This window comes from Monodelphis domestica, chromosome 8 (genome assembly GCF_027887165.1).
Source record: "Monodelphis domestica isolate mMonDom1 chromosome 8, mMonDom1.pri, whole genome shotgun sequence".
NCBI classification, from domain to species: Eukaryota; Metazoa; Chordata; class Mammalia; order Didelphimorphia; family Didelphidae; genus Monodelphis; species Monodelphis domestica.
This window is the reverse complement of record NC_077234.1, coordinates 213,420,262-213,437,833: the sequence shown is the minus strand read 5'-3', so window position 1 is coordinate 213,437,833 and position 17,572 is coordinate 213,420,262. Positions and strand designations below refer to the sequence as shown.

The following is a 17,572-nucleotide window of genomic DNA, read 5'->3' as shown; positions in this document are numbered from 1 at the left end:
AGGATACAAAATAAACCCACATAAGCCATCAGCATTCCTATATATTTCCAACACATCTCAGCAGCAAGAATTAGAATGAGAAATCCCATTCAAAATCACCTTAGACAAAATAAAATACTTAGGAATCTATCTCCCAAGACAAACACAGGAACTATATGAACACAACTACAAAATAGTCTCCACACAACTAAAACTAGACTTGAGCAATTGGAAAAACATTAACTGCTCATGGGTAGGACAGCCAATATAATAAAAATGAACATCCTATCCAAACTCATCTATCTATTTAGTGCCATACCCATTGAACTTCCAAAAAAATTTTTTTTACTGAATTAGAAAAAAAAACATAACAAAGGTCATTTGGAAGGACAAAGGATCAAGGATATCCAGGGAAATAATGAAAAAAAAATACAAAGGAAGGTGGCCTTGCAGTCCCAGATCTCAAAGTATACTATAAAGCAGTAGTCATCAAAATAATTTGTTACTGGCTAAGAGACAGAAAGGAGGATCAGTGGAATAGACTTGGGGTAAGTGACCTCAGCAAGACAGTCGATGACAAACCCAAAGACCCCAGCTTTTGGGACAAAAATACACTATTTGTCAAAAACTGCTGGGTAAACTGGAAGACAGTGTGGGAGAGATTAAGTCTGGATCAACACCTCACACCCTACACCAAGATAAATTCTGAATGGGTGAATGACCTGAACATAAAGAAGGAAACTATAAGTAAATTAGGTGAACACAGAATAGTATACATTTCAGACCTTTGGGATGGGAAAGACTTTAAAACCAAACAAGACATAGACATAGTATATGACATAGAAAGAGTCACAAAATGTAAAATAAATAATTTTGATTACATCAAATTAAAAAGGTTTTGTACAAACAAAACCAATATAACCAAAATCAGAAGGGTAGCAACAAATTGGGAAACAATCTTCATAAAAACCTCTGACAAAGGTTTAATTACTCAGATTTATAAAGAGCTAAAGCAATTGTACAAAAAATCAAACCATTCTCCAATTGATAAATGGGCAAAGGACATGAATAGGCAGTTTTCAGCCAAAGAAATCAAAACTATTAATAAGCACATGAAAAAGTGTTCTAAATCTCTGATAATCAGAGAGATGCAAATCAAAACAAATCTGAGATATCATCTCACATCTAGCAGATTGGTTAACATGACAGTGAAGGAAAGTAATGAATATTGGAGGGGATGTGGCCAAGTGGGGACATTAATTCATTGCTGGTGGAGTTGTGAATTGATCCAACCATTCTGGAGGGCAATTTGGGACTATGTCCAAAGGGCACTAAAAGACTGTCTGCCTTTTGACCCAGCCATAGCACTGCTGGGTTTGTACCCCAAAGAGACAATAAGTAAAAAGACTTGTACAAGAATATTCATAATGCGCTCTTTGTGGTGGCAAACCTGGAAAATGAGGGGATGCCATTCAGTTGGGGAACGGCTGAACAAATTATGGTAAATGTTGGTGATAGAATAATATTGTACTTAAAGGATTAATAAAGTAGAGGAATTCCATGGAGACTGGAATGACCTCCAGGAAGTGATGCAGAGTGAGAGGAGGAGAACCAGGAGAACCTTGTATATAGAGACTGATACACTGTGGGACAATGGAAAGTAGTGGACTTCTCCATTAATCTCAATGCAGTGTCCCTGAACAACCTGCAGGCATCAAGGAGAAAAAAAAAACACTACCCACAAGCAGAGGACAAATGGTGGGAGTAAAAACACTGAGCAACGACAACAGCTTGACTTCACTGGTGGAGGGGATATGATCAAGTGGAGACTCTGAATGAACACCCTACTACGGAAACCTAGCATGGAAATGGGCTCAGGTTGAGGACTCGTGATACCCAGAGGAATCATGTATCACCAATGGGAGGGGTGGGGGGAGGCAGGGAGAAAAAAAGGTGATCTTTGTTCCTAATGAATAACGTTTGAAAATGAAAATTAAAAATAATGTTTATAAAAAGACTACATGGGAACATTCAATATTTATTTCTTTAGAATTTTGCAGGCTTAAAATAGTCTGGTATAATAGAAAATGGACTTTGAATCAGAAGGTCAGGATTTTACACCTACTTTTGCCATTGAATAGCTGTGGGATCTTGAGCAAGTTAATTTAAATTCCAAGAAACTCAGTTCCATCCTCTATAAAATGGAGGAAACTATATCTTGTCCCCATTCAGGATTGCTGTAACAGTCAAATGAAGACATGTGCTAAATTGCTTTCTAAACTGAAAAGAGCTATTCAAATGTAAGGTGGCATGATGCACAGAGTGCTGAACTTAGTGTCAGAAAGAATGGAACTCTAAGCCATTTCTTAGCTATCATTCGCCTAATCTCTCTCAGTCTCATTTTTTTTTTAATTTGTAAAAAATTGTTTTGAGCTCCTGGGTTCAAATTCGGCCTCAAATATCTCCTACCTATGTTATCCTGGGCAAGTCACTTGACTCCAATTGCCTAGTCCTTACTCCTTACCATAGTATCAATTCCAAGATAAATTGTAAGGGTTTAAATTTGTGTGTGTATGTGTGTGTGTGAGAGAGAAACAGATGAGATAACACGTAAAGAGGTATGCCCACCAAAAAGCAATATATAAAGAGTTGCTATTATTGCTATCATTATCAAGCCAATGTGTCATTCCAAGGCTTCATGCCTGAGAAACATCTTGGTAGGAACTGTGGCTGAACAGGATCCCACAAAACATCATTGGATCTCTCAACCCCCAATATGCTAAAAGCTTCTCCTACAGAGCGCCTCCCAAAGATTTTCTCTTTGCCTGACTGTCCATTTTATGCTTGGTAGTATTATTTATGGATTGATTATCTGGTAGCTTTTGACATCTCTTTCTGAATGGAAAGGTTACACAATTTAAATCTGAGGATTAGATAATGACCTATAATTTTCATTATTTATATTTTTCTTTCTAGGAAGATGATGATGATGATTTTTCAAAATATAATTAAAGATTTTTAGAATTTCCTAAAGAAAAAAATTGGAATTTAAAGGAAATTTTCATTAATAACTCTTCTGTTTTCTTACAGATTCATGTTCTGAGGCAGCTGAAAAACTTTCCCCAAAATATATCTACCTAATTACTAGTCTGGTTATCCTCCTAGCAATATTCCTTCTCTTCTTGTTTTTGAGGAAATCAGCAAGGTAAGCATGTACTAGATTGCTTTCAAGAGATCAATATTTCATGGACATTTAAAAATATATAGCTAGAGGGCAGCTAGGTCAGTGGATTGAGTGCCAGGCCTAGAGATGAGAGGTCCTGGGTTCAAATTTGGCCTCAGAAACTTCCTAGCTGGGTGACTCTGGACAAGTCACTTAACTCCCACTACCTATCCCTTACAGCTTCTCTGCCTTGGGAGAAATACACAGTATTGATTCAAAGATGGAAGGTAAGGTTTTTTTTTTTTTTTAATGCATAGATATTCTTATGCAAGCTCCTTGATGGCATGGTCCAGTTTTATCTCTCTTAGTAATCCAGTGCAATGCCTTGTATGCAGAAGGCTCATAATACGTGCTTGTTGAACAAATGGTGAAAAAAGTAAATTCTTTTTTTTTTAAGAGGGCTAATTTTATTCTATTTTTAAAAAGATATGTTATTTTCTCAATTATATGAAATAATAATTTTCAGCATATGTTTACAGAAGTTATAAAATATAAATTGTTTCCCTCCCTCCCTCCCTCCCTTCCCTACCATTTCTCAGAGGTGGTAAGTAATTTGATATTTGTTATACATGTATTATCATACTAAACATATTTCCTAATTGGCCATTTTTGTAAAAGAATACTCATATAAAACCCAAACCTAAAATAAAAATACAAATAAACTAATATGAAAGATAGTATGCTTTGATTTGCATTCAGACACCAAATGTTTTTTTCTCTGAAGGTGGGTAGCATTTTTTGCTATAAGTCCTTCTTATCCTGGAACACTGTATTGTTGAGAGTAGCTAAATCTTTCATAGTTGATCATCATATTGCTGTTACTGTGTACAATGTTCTCTTGGTTCTTTCATTTTGTATCAGATCATGTGAGTCTTTCTAGCTTTCTAGAAATCATCCCGAACATCCTTTCTTATAGCACAATGGTATTCCAATTACTATCAAATACCACAATTTGTTCAGTCATTCCCCAGTTGATAGACATCTCCTCAATTTCCAATTCTTTGATACCACAAAAAGAGCTGCTATAAATATTCTTGTAAAATTAGGTCCTTTCCCTTGAAAAATGATCTTTTGGGGATATAGATCTAGTAGTAGTATTACAGGATGAAAGGGCATGCACAATTTTATTACCCTTTGGGAAGAACTCCAAATTGCCCTCCAGAATGTTTAGATCAGTTCACAACTCCTCCAACAATGAATTAGTGTCTCAATTTTGCCACACCCCCTCCAACAATTATCATTTTTCTTTATTGTCATATTAATCAATCTGATAGATGTGAGGAGTTATTTTAATTTGCATTTCTCCAATCAAGAGTAATTTGGAACATTTTCATATGATTATTGACAGCTTTGATTTTTCATCTGAAGATTGCTTGTTTATGTCCTCTGACTTTGTCAATCGAGGAATAACTTGTATTCTTACAAATTTGATTGAGAAATTAGACCTTTATCAGAGAAGTTTGCTATAAAAATATCCCCACTTTCTTGTACCCCTTGTCATCTTGTTTATATTGGTTTCATTTGCACAAAAACTTTTAAATTTAATATAATCAGAATTATTTTTATATCTTGTAATGTTCTCTATCTCCTATTTGGTCATAAATTCTTCCCTTCTCCATATATCTGATAGTTAGACTATTCTATGTTCCCCTAATTTAATCATGATAAAACCTTTTGTGTCTAAGTCATATATTCATTTTGGCCATATCTTGGTATAGGATGTAAGATATTGTTCTATATTCCTAGTTTCCTTCATAATGTTTTCTACTTTTTCTAGAAGTTTTTGTCAAAAAGTGAGTTCTTATCCCCAAAGCTGACGTCTTTGGGTTTATCAAACACTAGATTGCTAGGATCATTTACCTCTATAGATTGTGTATCTAATCTGTGATCCACCATTCTGTTTCTGAGAAAGCAAATTCTTAATGAATCAAGAATTCTATGATCATTTTAATGTTTACTTACCCACTTCACCAAAGGAAATAAAGCAATTCTGAGCTAGCATAAAAAGGTAGGCAAATACAATGAAGGGAAATAATCTAGCATATAGGAATTCAAACTTATTTCAACATATGCCATATATTAATTTTGAAAGACACTGAGAGACTGGTAAATTAAATGGGTATTTAAAAATTACTTTAAAATGTTGTTGATTTTAAGATTTTATGAGTAATAATTCATATTTAAAGAGTACTTTAAGGTGACAAAGAGCGTTAGTGTTTATTATCTGAGAGCAAGTGAGAGGCAGGAAGTAAAAGTATTATTAATCTCTATTTTATAGATGAAGAAACTGAAGGCAGAATATTTCTGATATGTCATTTGTATTCTAAAATCAGATTTATGCAGATTGGTGAAACATTCTTATTGAAATTAAATTGAAACAATTTTCCAAAAAGGCTTTATCAGGGCTTCAAGTGGTATTTTTGGATTTCTTAAGACAATTATACTTACATTGTACATTCTTCTGAAAACAGAATAAGTTCTTACGCTCAACTTATATTTTACAAATGTCATGTTGAAGACATCTAAAAATCTTTCAAATACAACCTTTAGTCATCAACTCTTTCCCCCTGTACATAAACTGATTTAGAATCTAAGTGCTAGGAAATTTAGACTGAGAGTAGAGAGATGAACTGATTATATATAGTTTCTTGAACCACAGTGGGATTGTCTTTCTTCAAATGACTTTATAGTTATAAATTGACTGGGCACATTGCATTGAATTCTTTCAAAGGGGCCCATTTCAATTTTGTCTTTCATAGGAGAGGAGCTCAAACTGAAGCAATCAATATCAGTCTCTCTTGCAAAGGAAATGAAGTAATCTGATAAGCATATTAAGAGCACGAAGACAAGACAATCTCTTCAATCTAGATGACTGGTATTTTAATATAGAACAGATCTAGTCCACAACAAAAAAACCCTCTAGATAGAAAAAGACACTTTTATTCAGGGGAATCCCTTGCTCAAGGTATAAAAGAGTCAACTATGTCAAAGCAATTATTATTAAATTAGTAATATCAGTGTTCATAGGAAGCTTCTAAAACACAAAATGTAGCTAGGTGGTACAGTGGATAGAGTATGGGTCCTGGCCATCTTCCTCAGTTGAAATCTGGTCTTAGACATTCACTAACTAGGCAACACTGGACAAGTCACTTAATCCGGCTTGTCCTAGTTCTTCATCTGTAAAATGATCTGGAGAAGAAAATGGCAAACCTCTCTAACATCTTTGCCAAGAAAACCCCAAATGAGGTCATGAAGAGTCAGATACAAGTGAAACAACTGAAAACAACCAGAAAGACACAAGAAACACAGTTTTCTTTAGATTATTTCTAAAGTGCTCAGTGCCCCAAATTTTATCATAAAGACTAAGCTAGATGGACAAAAAATGACAATATTAAGTTAATACCTGAGGGCCCTAGGACAGCAAGTACTTACCTTGATGGGGTCAGTTCACTGATGCCAACTATATCTGTTGATACAGAAAGAATCAGGCGATTCAATTGTTGATGAACTGAGAGTAATCTCTGAAAGATTATGGAGAATGAAAATACCAATTAAAGGGATTGTTAATGAACATCTATAATTGAAAATGGTGATCTCAAAAAGTCACTATAGCTTTATCAAGAATAAGTTATGACAGGGGACAGCTAGCTGGCTCAGTGGATTGAGAGCTAGGCTTAGTGATGGGAGGTCCTAGGTTAAAATCTAGCCTCCACACTTTCTAGCAGTGTGACCCTAGGCAAAACCCTTAACCCCCATTACTTAACCATTACTGCTCTTCTTCCTTGGAACCAAAACACAGTATTGATTCTAAGATGGAAGGTAACCATTTAGAAAAAAAAAGTTATAAATAGACTAAGCTTATCCCCCCCCCCCTTTTTTGACGGATATATACTAAGCTGGTATGTGAGATGGAGAGTATAAATTTAGTTTTATTCAGATTGACAAACCATTTGATAAATTCTTTTGCATTATTCTCATGGAAAAGATGGAGGGAAGTGAGCTATATGATAATAATATTCCTTCTTTCTTTCTTTCTTTCTTTCTTTCTTTCTTTCTTTCTTTCTTTCTTTCTTTCTTTCTTTCTTTCTTTCTTTCTTTCTTTCTTTCTTTCTTTCTTTCTTTCTTTCTTTCTTTCTTTCTTTCTTTCTTTCTTTCTTTCTTTCTTTCTTTCTTTCTTTCTTTCTTTCTTTCTTTCTTTCTTTCTTTCTTTCTTTCTTTCTTTCTTCTATGAATCCAGGATCTCTTATCTCTAGGCTTGGCTATCAATCCAATCCACTCAGCCACCTAGCTTCCTCAGAAGAATGTTTTTAATAATTATGCTGGATCAGACGCCATGTTATATATGGAGTAAGCAATAGTGAGAAGATCAGGGTTCTAGTATGCTGTCTACTAGTCCATTGACTTTTTGCAAGTTATTTATTTACCTTGAGTCTTTTCCTTCATCTGTAAAAAAGAGGTAATAACATCTGGCTATCTACTTTACAAACTAATGTCAATTTCAGTAAAATGTATCCAGAAGAGGTACTGGTAGTTCTATGAGATGGTGACAATAATACGAAAACTTGGTCATAAAATATTCTGAGGTTTACAAATAGCTCTCTACTAAGGTTGTGTAGATATCATCATGACCATTTTACTCACAAGGAAAGTAAAGCTAAGAGGTATTAACTAATTTGCCTGTGGTCATCCTAGAGTTAAATCTATCTAAAAAGACTTCATTTTAATTTCAGAATTAAGAAATTACTAATGCCGGTTGTACCTGATCCCAAATATTCTTTTCCTGGCCTATTTGATTATCACCAAGGAAATTTTCAGGTAACTATTAGCATTCTTTTGCATTTTGTTTGATTTTTTAAAAATGGCTTCTACTAAAGTAGGATTACTTGTAGTCAAATATAACTGGAAAATAATCTGTTTGAAACTGAAATATTATCCTCTCTCCAGAGACTCACAAGCACTGTAGGATTCAAAAGCAGAAGCTTTGTTTCTTATCTCTTAATATTTTGCTCATTCTGGGGCTCTCCATTAAGTCTAAAAAGGATCTCTCAGTTTTTCAGCTTTTGTGAGTGATCCCCGGGGAAAGGATATGCATGTAACTTATGGCATACTATTGCAAAGGAAATATTTTCTTTCTAACACATTAGGCCTAATGGCAAGGAAGTTCTCTTAATATTTAATCTAGTCCTATTTTTTTTAGAATTTAAACACATTTCCTCTCCTCTTTGGAGATGAAGAATACCTTAGCCAATTTTCTTTTAAAGTTAGCATGCAAATCAAAACAAATTTACTTAACTATGCTATTCCAACCTCCTGAATGCAAATTTGGGGGCAACTGGAGGAAAGTTGACAGAGTATTAGAGGAGAACAACAGGCCAGCATGGGTGCTTTTTGGTGGCAAGCCTATCCCTGTTTAAATCTCAAAATGGACAGAAAGGATTGGAAAACAAGCTATCATCCTACTGGAACACTCATCCTGGGTGAGCTGGTTCTTTCTATCTTGTGCTATTGTTATCCTGTTGGGCTATCATTACCTGTTCTTGATCCATTTTGTTTTTTTTACTGACACATATAAAAAAATCCAAGAAATGGCTCTAAGTTTTCATGGTTTACATAAGTTTACATGGAAAATAATACTTTGAGCTGAAGACAGAAAAACTGGGCCTGAATCAAATATCTATTATTTATTTTATAGCTAGCATTTATAGTTTTCAAATTTTACATAGTACTTTACAGATATCATCTCCTGTTATCCTCACAAAACCCCAGGAGGCAATAACCATCATTGTTCTCATTTTGTAGAAAAATCAACTGAGGCAAATAGAGCTCAAGTGATTTGCCCAAGGTTACAGAGTGTTTGAGGCTAGATTTGAACTCAAATAGTTAGGTGGCACAAGGCATAGTGTGTGGGACCTAGAATCAGGAAGACCTCAGTTTATGTATAGCCTCAGATACTTACTAGCTGTGTGACCCTGGAGAATGTAGGAAGAAAAAAGAGATTTTTTATAAAAAGGTTGGACTGGATTATTCAAGGATAGAGTTTCCAGCAATTTTATGAAATTCCAAAGAGATTTTATTACAACATATTTACAAAATATAGAAAGAATGAAGTAGGAAATCAGAGAGAGGACAGGGTAAGATATCTAGCCTAAGCACTACATATTTTGCTCCAGCCCCTGGCTCAACCCAGGCAGCAGACAGTTAGTCCTTAGCTGGAGGGGCCTTGGCCCTTGTAGCCAAGGCCCTAGGGATGCAGGGAGCCTCTCTCTCAAGAGGATATAGGTCTCTCATGAGGTTAGTCTTTTCAGAAAATCCATTTATTATTATTATTATATTATTATTATTTTTATTATTTCTTCTTTGTCTAATTGCAATTAGAGCACCATGTTAGCAGTTATAGCATTTGATATTACATTTTTGGACACCTGGGTCAAAAGAATGTCTGTTGCAGGACCAGGTAAGTGTTTTAGTGGAAAAATTCTCCTAATTTATATTTCACTTGAACAGGAGTGGATCCAGGATACTGAAAATGTGACCAGCCCAACTAAAGTAGAACATTTGGAGCAGGAATGTGTTGTTGAAGAGGGACATATAGAGGAACTTCCCAAGAAAAAGACCAAGGACAAAGTGGGGAAAGCCATTCAGGAATACCCAAAACTGAATGAAGACAATCTGAGCTCTAATCAAGCCTCTTTTGGCCTACCTCAAGGCAGTAATACTATTTGTCTAGGTGACCTTAACTTTGTTATGAACGATAATATGTATGTTGTATTATGAAGCTACATGGTGCACAGATAGGAGATGGGATCTGTGCCAGGATCAGCCTAGTAAGTTTCTGAGATTTATAGCAATACTAATATTAATACTAGCTAACATTTATAGAGTGCTTTAAAGTTTGGAAAATGATTTATAAATATACATTTTATACTCACATCAATCCTGGGAAAGAGGTATTATTATTATTCCCATTTTATAGTTAGAGAAACTGAGGCATACAGAGATTAAATGACTTATTCAGGGTCACACAGCTAGTAAGAGTCTGAAACTGGACTCTAACTCAGGTTGTCTTCCTGATTCTATGTCCAGTATTCTCATTATCTGGCTTAGAACATTGATAGGAAAAGGGTTAGTACTAGGAGTTCCCAAACTCACCAGTCTGTCATAAATTTAACAGTTATCCAGTGAGAAATCTTAGATTAAATTACATTCATTTTTGTTTTAATTACAGCATCTCTGCCCATGTATATACAGCAACTCATCATATTTAACGTCTAAGCTTTACAACTCATAAATGTAGGCATATTTCAATGTGAGTGCTTAAAATAAGTCAGATTTATTTTATTTAGACTAATTAATTAGAAATGCTTGTCATAATTTTTGCTAATTCTACATGTTCCTACATGTGCTTTTCATTTAACTTGCAATGAAGTAAATGCCAGTAGTATCAATGTATATGTAAAAGAGTTTTCAAATACCTAGGATGAGATAACATAGTATAGGGCAAAGAACATTGGAAAATGAGTTGGAAAATAGAGTGCTAGCACTCTCTCTGAAACTATGGCTTTATGCTCTTGACCAAATCACCTCTGTGCACTTAATTTCCTTAGTTATAAAACGTTGAGGTTGGACTGGAAAATCTCTAAAATCCCATTGAGATCTAAGTCAGAGAAGCTCTTTGAGGTCCCCTAAAGCCCCCAAATGATCTTGTGCTAAAGAAGCCTTCAGTTTCAAATGGTAAAGAGATTCTTGCATTCATTTCAAATATAGCACTGAGGACCACACAGCAAAGTATGATAAAGCTTGATTTTAAGTCCCCATATTAGGGTAGGCAAAGCAAACGCAAAAAAGATTTTTCAAAGCTTACAAACAACTGACTGAATCATTGTATTGAAATGATAGACTACCTTTGCAAAAATATAACATTTCATTATCAGAAAAACCCTCCAAACAAATGCCTTTTTGTAGAAAACCATTTGTAATTTTTGTGCTATGCTTTGCTTTACAAAATATTCAGCATAGTCAGTCCCTTGATTCATCTGGCCTTTGATTTTATTTTGCTGTGTTTTCAACTGTTAAATAAAGGGGAAAAATTACTATGAGTGTTATCTTTGAAAGCAGAGCTCTAAGGGCTTGATTTCTGTGTTGATAGTAGAGGGGATTTTTATACTGAAAGTTCTGGGTTTGAGGACCATCAGGCTTTTAGATTATTAAGATTATAAACTTAGTAGGTGGAAACTAGGCTGGATTGTACATTCTCAAAACATTTGTGCAAAGACATTGTACATTTTTATTTTTCTGTTTGCATTTTACTGAAGAGGGTTGGAAGCAGTGACAGGGGGCCAAACCACACTCTTTTCTGATGCTATTAAGAAGTCTGAGAGTGTCCCTGGTAAGGACTGAAAATGACAGGAATGGTGGCATGAGCCAAGGTATGACAAGAAGTTTAGAAACCTGCTCATATGCTCTAGCATGTGGTCACCATCTGGAATGAGTGTTGTACCTGACTTAGTATATTGCTGTTGCTGCACAGTCAGGTGAGTAAATTTCAAGTAGGAAATCAGAGAAAACTAGAGAGAAGAGAGAAATGATGTGAGTAAAAGATGAAAAGACTCAAATTACCTTGGGATAAAGTTTTCAGAGGGCTTGTGTCCACAAAGCCTAAGAAATGGGAGCTGGATTCTAAAGCCAACCCAACTCCCGGGCTACTTCATAAAAGGCAGTTGCAGAAGTTCTGTTTATATGAGATTAAACATGGGCATTTTGTGTCAATAAAATGATGGAACTGGAGAATATGTGTTTCTTCAAGTCAGGAACTGCACCTACTGTTATCATCAACAGTAGACAATCAGTGATTTGCTACTTGATGATGGATGGCTAAAAAGAATAGCTGTTTTCTGTTAAGGAAATTAAAAAAAACTGATGGGAAAATATTTTAAGGGTCTCTTTCAGATGACTGTCCAATTGTACATGTGACTGGCAACAAATCAGCTAGGCTTCAAATTTCCTTATAAGAACTAAAGTAAGAATGAGGGAGAAAAAGTAGTCCATATGACCTTTCTACCTTTGGCCCAATTTTTCTTTTCTTTTCTTTTCTTTTCTTTTCTTTTCTTTTCTTTTCTTTTCTTTTCTTTTCTTTTCTTTTCTTTTCTTTTCTTTTCTTTTCTTTTCTTTTCTTTTCTTTTCTTTTCTTTTCTTTTCTTTTCTTTTCTTTTCTTTTCTTTTCTTAAACATTCTATTATTCTGATGTAATAGAAGGGAATGCCAGTGATGCTGTAGTCTCCATCCTTTCCCCCCCCCTACCTCCTTGGTTTCTTATCACAACTTTTTTTTTTTAAGAATTGAAAAATTTTATTTAATTAATTGATTTAGAATATTTTCTCATGGTTACATGATTCATGTTCTTTTCCTCCCATCCCCCTGCCCACACATAGCCAATGAGCAGTTCCACTGGGTTTTACATGTGTCATTGATCAAGACCTATTTCTATATTATTACTATTTGCATTAGGGTGATCTCTTAGAGTCTACAGAGTTTGCTTTTACTAGGCAGCCAGGGTACACAATCTGGTCAAAGCAAAGATATATAGAGAAAAGCAACGGTAGAACATTTTCCTAAATAAACTTTGGGTACATTCTCCTGCAAATTCATAAAGCATCAGTGGGAAGAATTGGGTAGGCATAGAAATCTTTTGTATAACACACATGTAGGGAACATAGGTGATTAAAGCACACATTTATAAGGGCACATATTATGGAACAAGTATATCTAATCTAAATCCATGGAGGTTTTCACACTGTTATGATTAAAATTCTCTGGAGACTATATTTCAATTAATAATTATTTATGAAATAATTAAAAGCAGGTCAGAGAAAGAAAAGGCACTAGCAACATGCGGCTTACTGTTCCCTTCATAAGCCTCTCCTGGCTGCACCAGCTTCTCAGTCAGACGGTATGCCGGGATTCCCCTAGCCAGCCCTCTGGCTGGAGATTTCCTAGCTATCTCTCTCACAGTCATTCTAGTACAAAAGAGGACTTTCTTTTCTTCCAGATCTGAAATGTATATCCTCCTTGGCACCACTTTTCTGTATCTCTCTTATGGGCTGGACTTGACCTCAGTCTGGGACAGAGGCTGGACTTCCTGAACCCAGGAGTCAGGTGGGACAAGAGGCTAGGGTCTCCCAAGTGCCAAGGAGGTTTTTGGTTTTCCCAGAGTGTCCACGTATCTCCTTTATACAGATAAATCTGAGGTTTTCTTCTTAACTCAATCAAAGGGCGAGCTTGAATTGCAATCCCAAATGAGTAGGGGTTCAGACTAGAAAATTCTCAGCACAGAGGAAATGTATATATCTAGGGAACCTATATAGAGGGGGCAACTCATGCCTCCCATGTTATACAGTTAATATCTTCTAGTGGTATCATTGTATTGTTCCCATTGGGTCAGCTCCCCTTGAGTATTGATACCAGTTGAGCCTGGTTCTGACAAGATCTCTATTGCACCCTGCTCCATGTTTTTGCTGGGTGCATATATTTTGGGTGTTGATAACCACCTCCCTCTGCTGCCACCTACTGATCTTTAGCTACCTCTTTCCCATAAAGGTTAATCTGAGCAAACTCAGCATTCTTTTTCCATTTCCCATTCTTATAGATGAGTCTTGGATGCCTGTTCCAATATACTAACTACATGCAGTCCAGGTGTGTATTGTCCCATTACAGTAAGTCTTACTTCTCTCATTCTACCTAAGGCAAATTTAGAACACAAACAGTTCCTGACCTCCAGAAGCTTATATTCTTATGAGGGCACCATCAGGTAAATAATGACATTCAAAATATAATCAGAACATTTGGAAAATAATATGAGAGTAGAAGGTGCTAGTATCTGGGAAAGTACCAGAAAAGGTCTGCAGAAGGTGAAATGCTTGTTGAATCTTAAAGGCAGGTAGAAAAATTTTGAGGTACAAGTGAGGAGACAGAGCATAGCAGGAATGGGGAATAGACAGTGCAAAAGTTAGGGGATAAAATAGCAAGTATGCCATTATAACTGAATGTTGTTAATAGAGGGGATTAAATGGAAGAAGGTTGAAAAGGTAGAAAAAGGTCAGGTTATAATGAACCTTAAATGCCAAACAACATTTTATATTTGATCGTAGAGATAATAGGGAGCCCCTGAACCTGAATAAAGGTAGCAACTATGCTTATAGAGATATTTGAAAATGAAAATGACAGGATTTGGCAACAGATTGAATAAAGATGATACTGAAATTGTAGGTGTGGGTGATTGGGAAGATCATGGAGCCTTAAACAGTGATAAAAAATTCACAAAAGGGGAGGGTTTGGGCAAGAAGATAATGAGTTCTATTTTGGATATGCTGAGTTTGAGATGGCTTCAGAATAACCAATTAAACATATTCCAAAGGCAGTTTGTGATCTGTGAATGAAACTCAGGAGAGACAATACAGTGGGAAATACAACAATATGTAGAAATGATAACTGAACCAGTGGGAGCTAACAAGATTCTCAAGTGAGATAGTATAGAGAGGAGAGGAAAGAGGATCCAGGACAGAGCCTAAATAGATTGTGACACAGATTTAGAGTCAGCAAAGTGTTCTGATAAATTAGAGAATTCAGGCATACAGGAAGGAGGTCAAGAGTGAAGGAATTGCAAAATCCTAGAGTGGAGAGAACTAGGAGGAAGGTCAGGACATGGTGAATGCTACAGAGAGGTCAAAAAGGAAGGACAAAGACTGATATAGGTCACTAGATTTGATGAGAGATCATTGGTAACTTTGGAGAAAGCAATTTCAACCAAATGATGAAGCTGAAAATCAGATTTCAAAGGGTTTAGAATTGTTTGAAAAGAGAGGAATTGAAGGCACTGATTGTAATTTTCTCAGAGTTTAGCAATGAAGGGGGGGGGGGGAGATACAAGAGAAGTCCTAGAGGTGATGAAAGATCAAGTAAGTTTTTTTTTTTTCTTTTAAAGATGGGGAAGACATGAGAATTTTTATAGGCACATAAGACTGAGCCAGTACTTAGATATTTAAGATAAAGGAGAGTATGGGGATGAAAAGGGATATTGCTGGAAGAGATGGGAAGAGATAGAATCCATTATCTTCATTGTATATTACCCTGGACTCTTACCATTCTACAAATTCCAATATAATAGAAAATGATGAAAGAGGAAGAGAAAATTCTTGTGAGGAAGTAGCATAGTGATTATGATGAAGGATAGCTGAATAGGCGCTCTTTTTCTGTATATGTCAGCTCTGCAAGTGCTCTCACTGTTACAGAAGGCATCTAGGAAGAGTAGGTCATGAACTCTAATTGACTTGCTGTTCTAGAGTTCGAGAATAGTTGGTACCATTAGGAATTGTCTGTAATGACTCTGCCTATGGTTGTTTGTGGAAGCTACACACACCTGTAAGAACTGTCTACTTCAAGGCTTCTCTCTGGGTTGGTGGGACTAGGGGCAGGACAAATAGAAAACTCCCTAGGACATACTTACCTATTCCTTCAGTTGGTTTCTACTTTCAGATTAGGATAACATGTAGATAACATATGAATATTACTTCAGAGAGTGTTTTTAAAGACCTACACCAATTTGCGCAAGAAATCAGAAGACACTTCAACCACCTGCAGTGAGGAAGAAAGCAATGGAAAGCTGTCACATCTTCTGCTTATTTATTCAAAAGTTGTCTGGTTCATCAAAGGAATATTCTCCTCAGATGCTATGTTTGGCACCTAATTATATCATGTAGAAAGTCTGGTGTGGAATATGAAAGACTATAGACTAATGAAACTGTAATTTTTCAAATGACAAATAGGCAGGCAGTACATTTATCTATCATTAAAACATGTCTTCATATGAAAAATTAATTAATTGAAATTTGATGGAGATGACATCAATGAAGTTAGCCTAGGATGTAGGATTTGAATCTAAAGCTACCCCTGCCTTGAGCTTTCTTCACAAAAAGGACCAGTAGTGGGAGATTGACTCATATTCAATTATTTTTAGTTCTTCTGTGGTCTCTTTTTTCATCACTTCACATGGACTCTCCACTTGAATTGAAGTAAACTGAATGATGGAGCGAAAATATTAATTCATGCCTCACATTCTTTGGGAAATCCTTTGTGGCCTCCCCAGACACCAGTGTCTTGGCCTCTGGGATTATCTTCCATATTCTTTGTAAATGTCCTATTTATTCCAAAGAGAGGAGGGAAAAATTCCAGGCATGGGGGACATCTAGTAAAAATATTTAGAGGAGGCTGGTTCAGGAGGGGTTTTGAGAGAAAAAGGATCTTATATTTGATGATGAAAGTGCCAGGGAGATGGGGATAGGGTGACATAGCCAAACTTCTGCTTTAGAAATGTCAGTTTGACAGCTAAGACTGATTTGAGAAAAAAAACTTTTGGCAGAGAGAACAAATGGAAGGATATTATATTAATCTATGTACAAGAAGATGAAGAACTGCATCAGAGGAAAGGAAGAAGTGTATATGAGAGATGTGAAAGTAGAATATATGGGACTTGGAAGCAGATTGGTTATGTGGAGTGAGAAGTCTTTGAGATTGTGAGTTTTGGGCGACTAAGAAGGATGGTAGTCATGACAGTAATTGGAAAGCTGGGTGCCCCATTGCCCTTGAAACTTGCTAGTATTATCATGTAAATTCTAGACTCATGTTTCTAGAATGTACCAAGTAGTCGGCAAATACATACAAACACATAGACATATATTTATAGATAGGTTTTATATAGAGATGATAGCAAGATGGAGAAGTATCAGGGAGGGGCTATGCATTTTCTCAACCTCATTTTACTTAATTATTTGTATGTTTTCCTGTGAATTAACTTATCCTCTAGTGTGACCCAGCTAGAGTTTATTGCTGGAGAAATATTCTCATATATTTTGTGCCTAAAGATGTATATATAGTATGATGTTTCAAATGTGTTTGAACAAATTGTTTTTGGAAATTTGTTTTTATATTCATTCATAATATAAAACTGCATATATGCCTTAGGAAGGTTTTGAATGCAATGAATTAAAAATGCATAAGTTATAATTTTGGAATCGGTAAGTATGTTTTCTTAGTGTTAAGGCAATCTGAGCCTATGGTAATATTTAAGATATCAAACAATGGGGTATGAGAATTTAAAATTTTAACTCTGTAAAAAGTCCTTCAAAATTATTCATTTTTAAACCTTTTAAAATTAGAATCAAACTACAGAAGAAAAAGGTATTGTTACTTTTTAAAAAAAACGTTAACTTTGGTCTTAGACTCAATATTGTATATTGGTTTTAAGGCAGAAGAGCAGTAAAAGCTAGGCAATAAAAGTAAAGTGACTTGCCCGGGGTCAGACTGAGGTCAAATTTGAAT

At 35.6% G+C, this 17,572-nt stretch overlaps 1 protein-coding gene across 1 annotated transcript in view; it reads left to right on the top strand.

Annotated features, from left to right (window-relative positions):
* Positions 1–12,224, top strand: part of CRLF2 (cytokine receptor like factor 2) — a 54,197-nt gene extending 41,973 nt beyond the window's left edge. Inside the window, exons 6-8 of the mRNA XM_007501023.2 lie at positions 3,070–3,184; positions 7,933–8,017; positions 9,707–12,224. Of these exons, the coding sequence (XP_007501085.2) occupies positions 3,070–3,184; positions 7,933–8,017; positions 9,707–9,976 (470 nt within the window). The 3' untranslated portion in view covers positions 9,977–12,224. The remainder of the gene's footprint in view (positions 1–3,069; positions 3,185–7,932; positions 8,018–9,706) is intronic.
* The last annotated feature ends 5,348 nt before the right edge of the window (positions 12,225–17,572 follow it).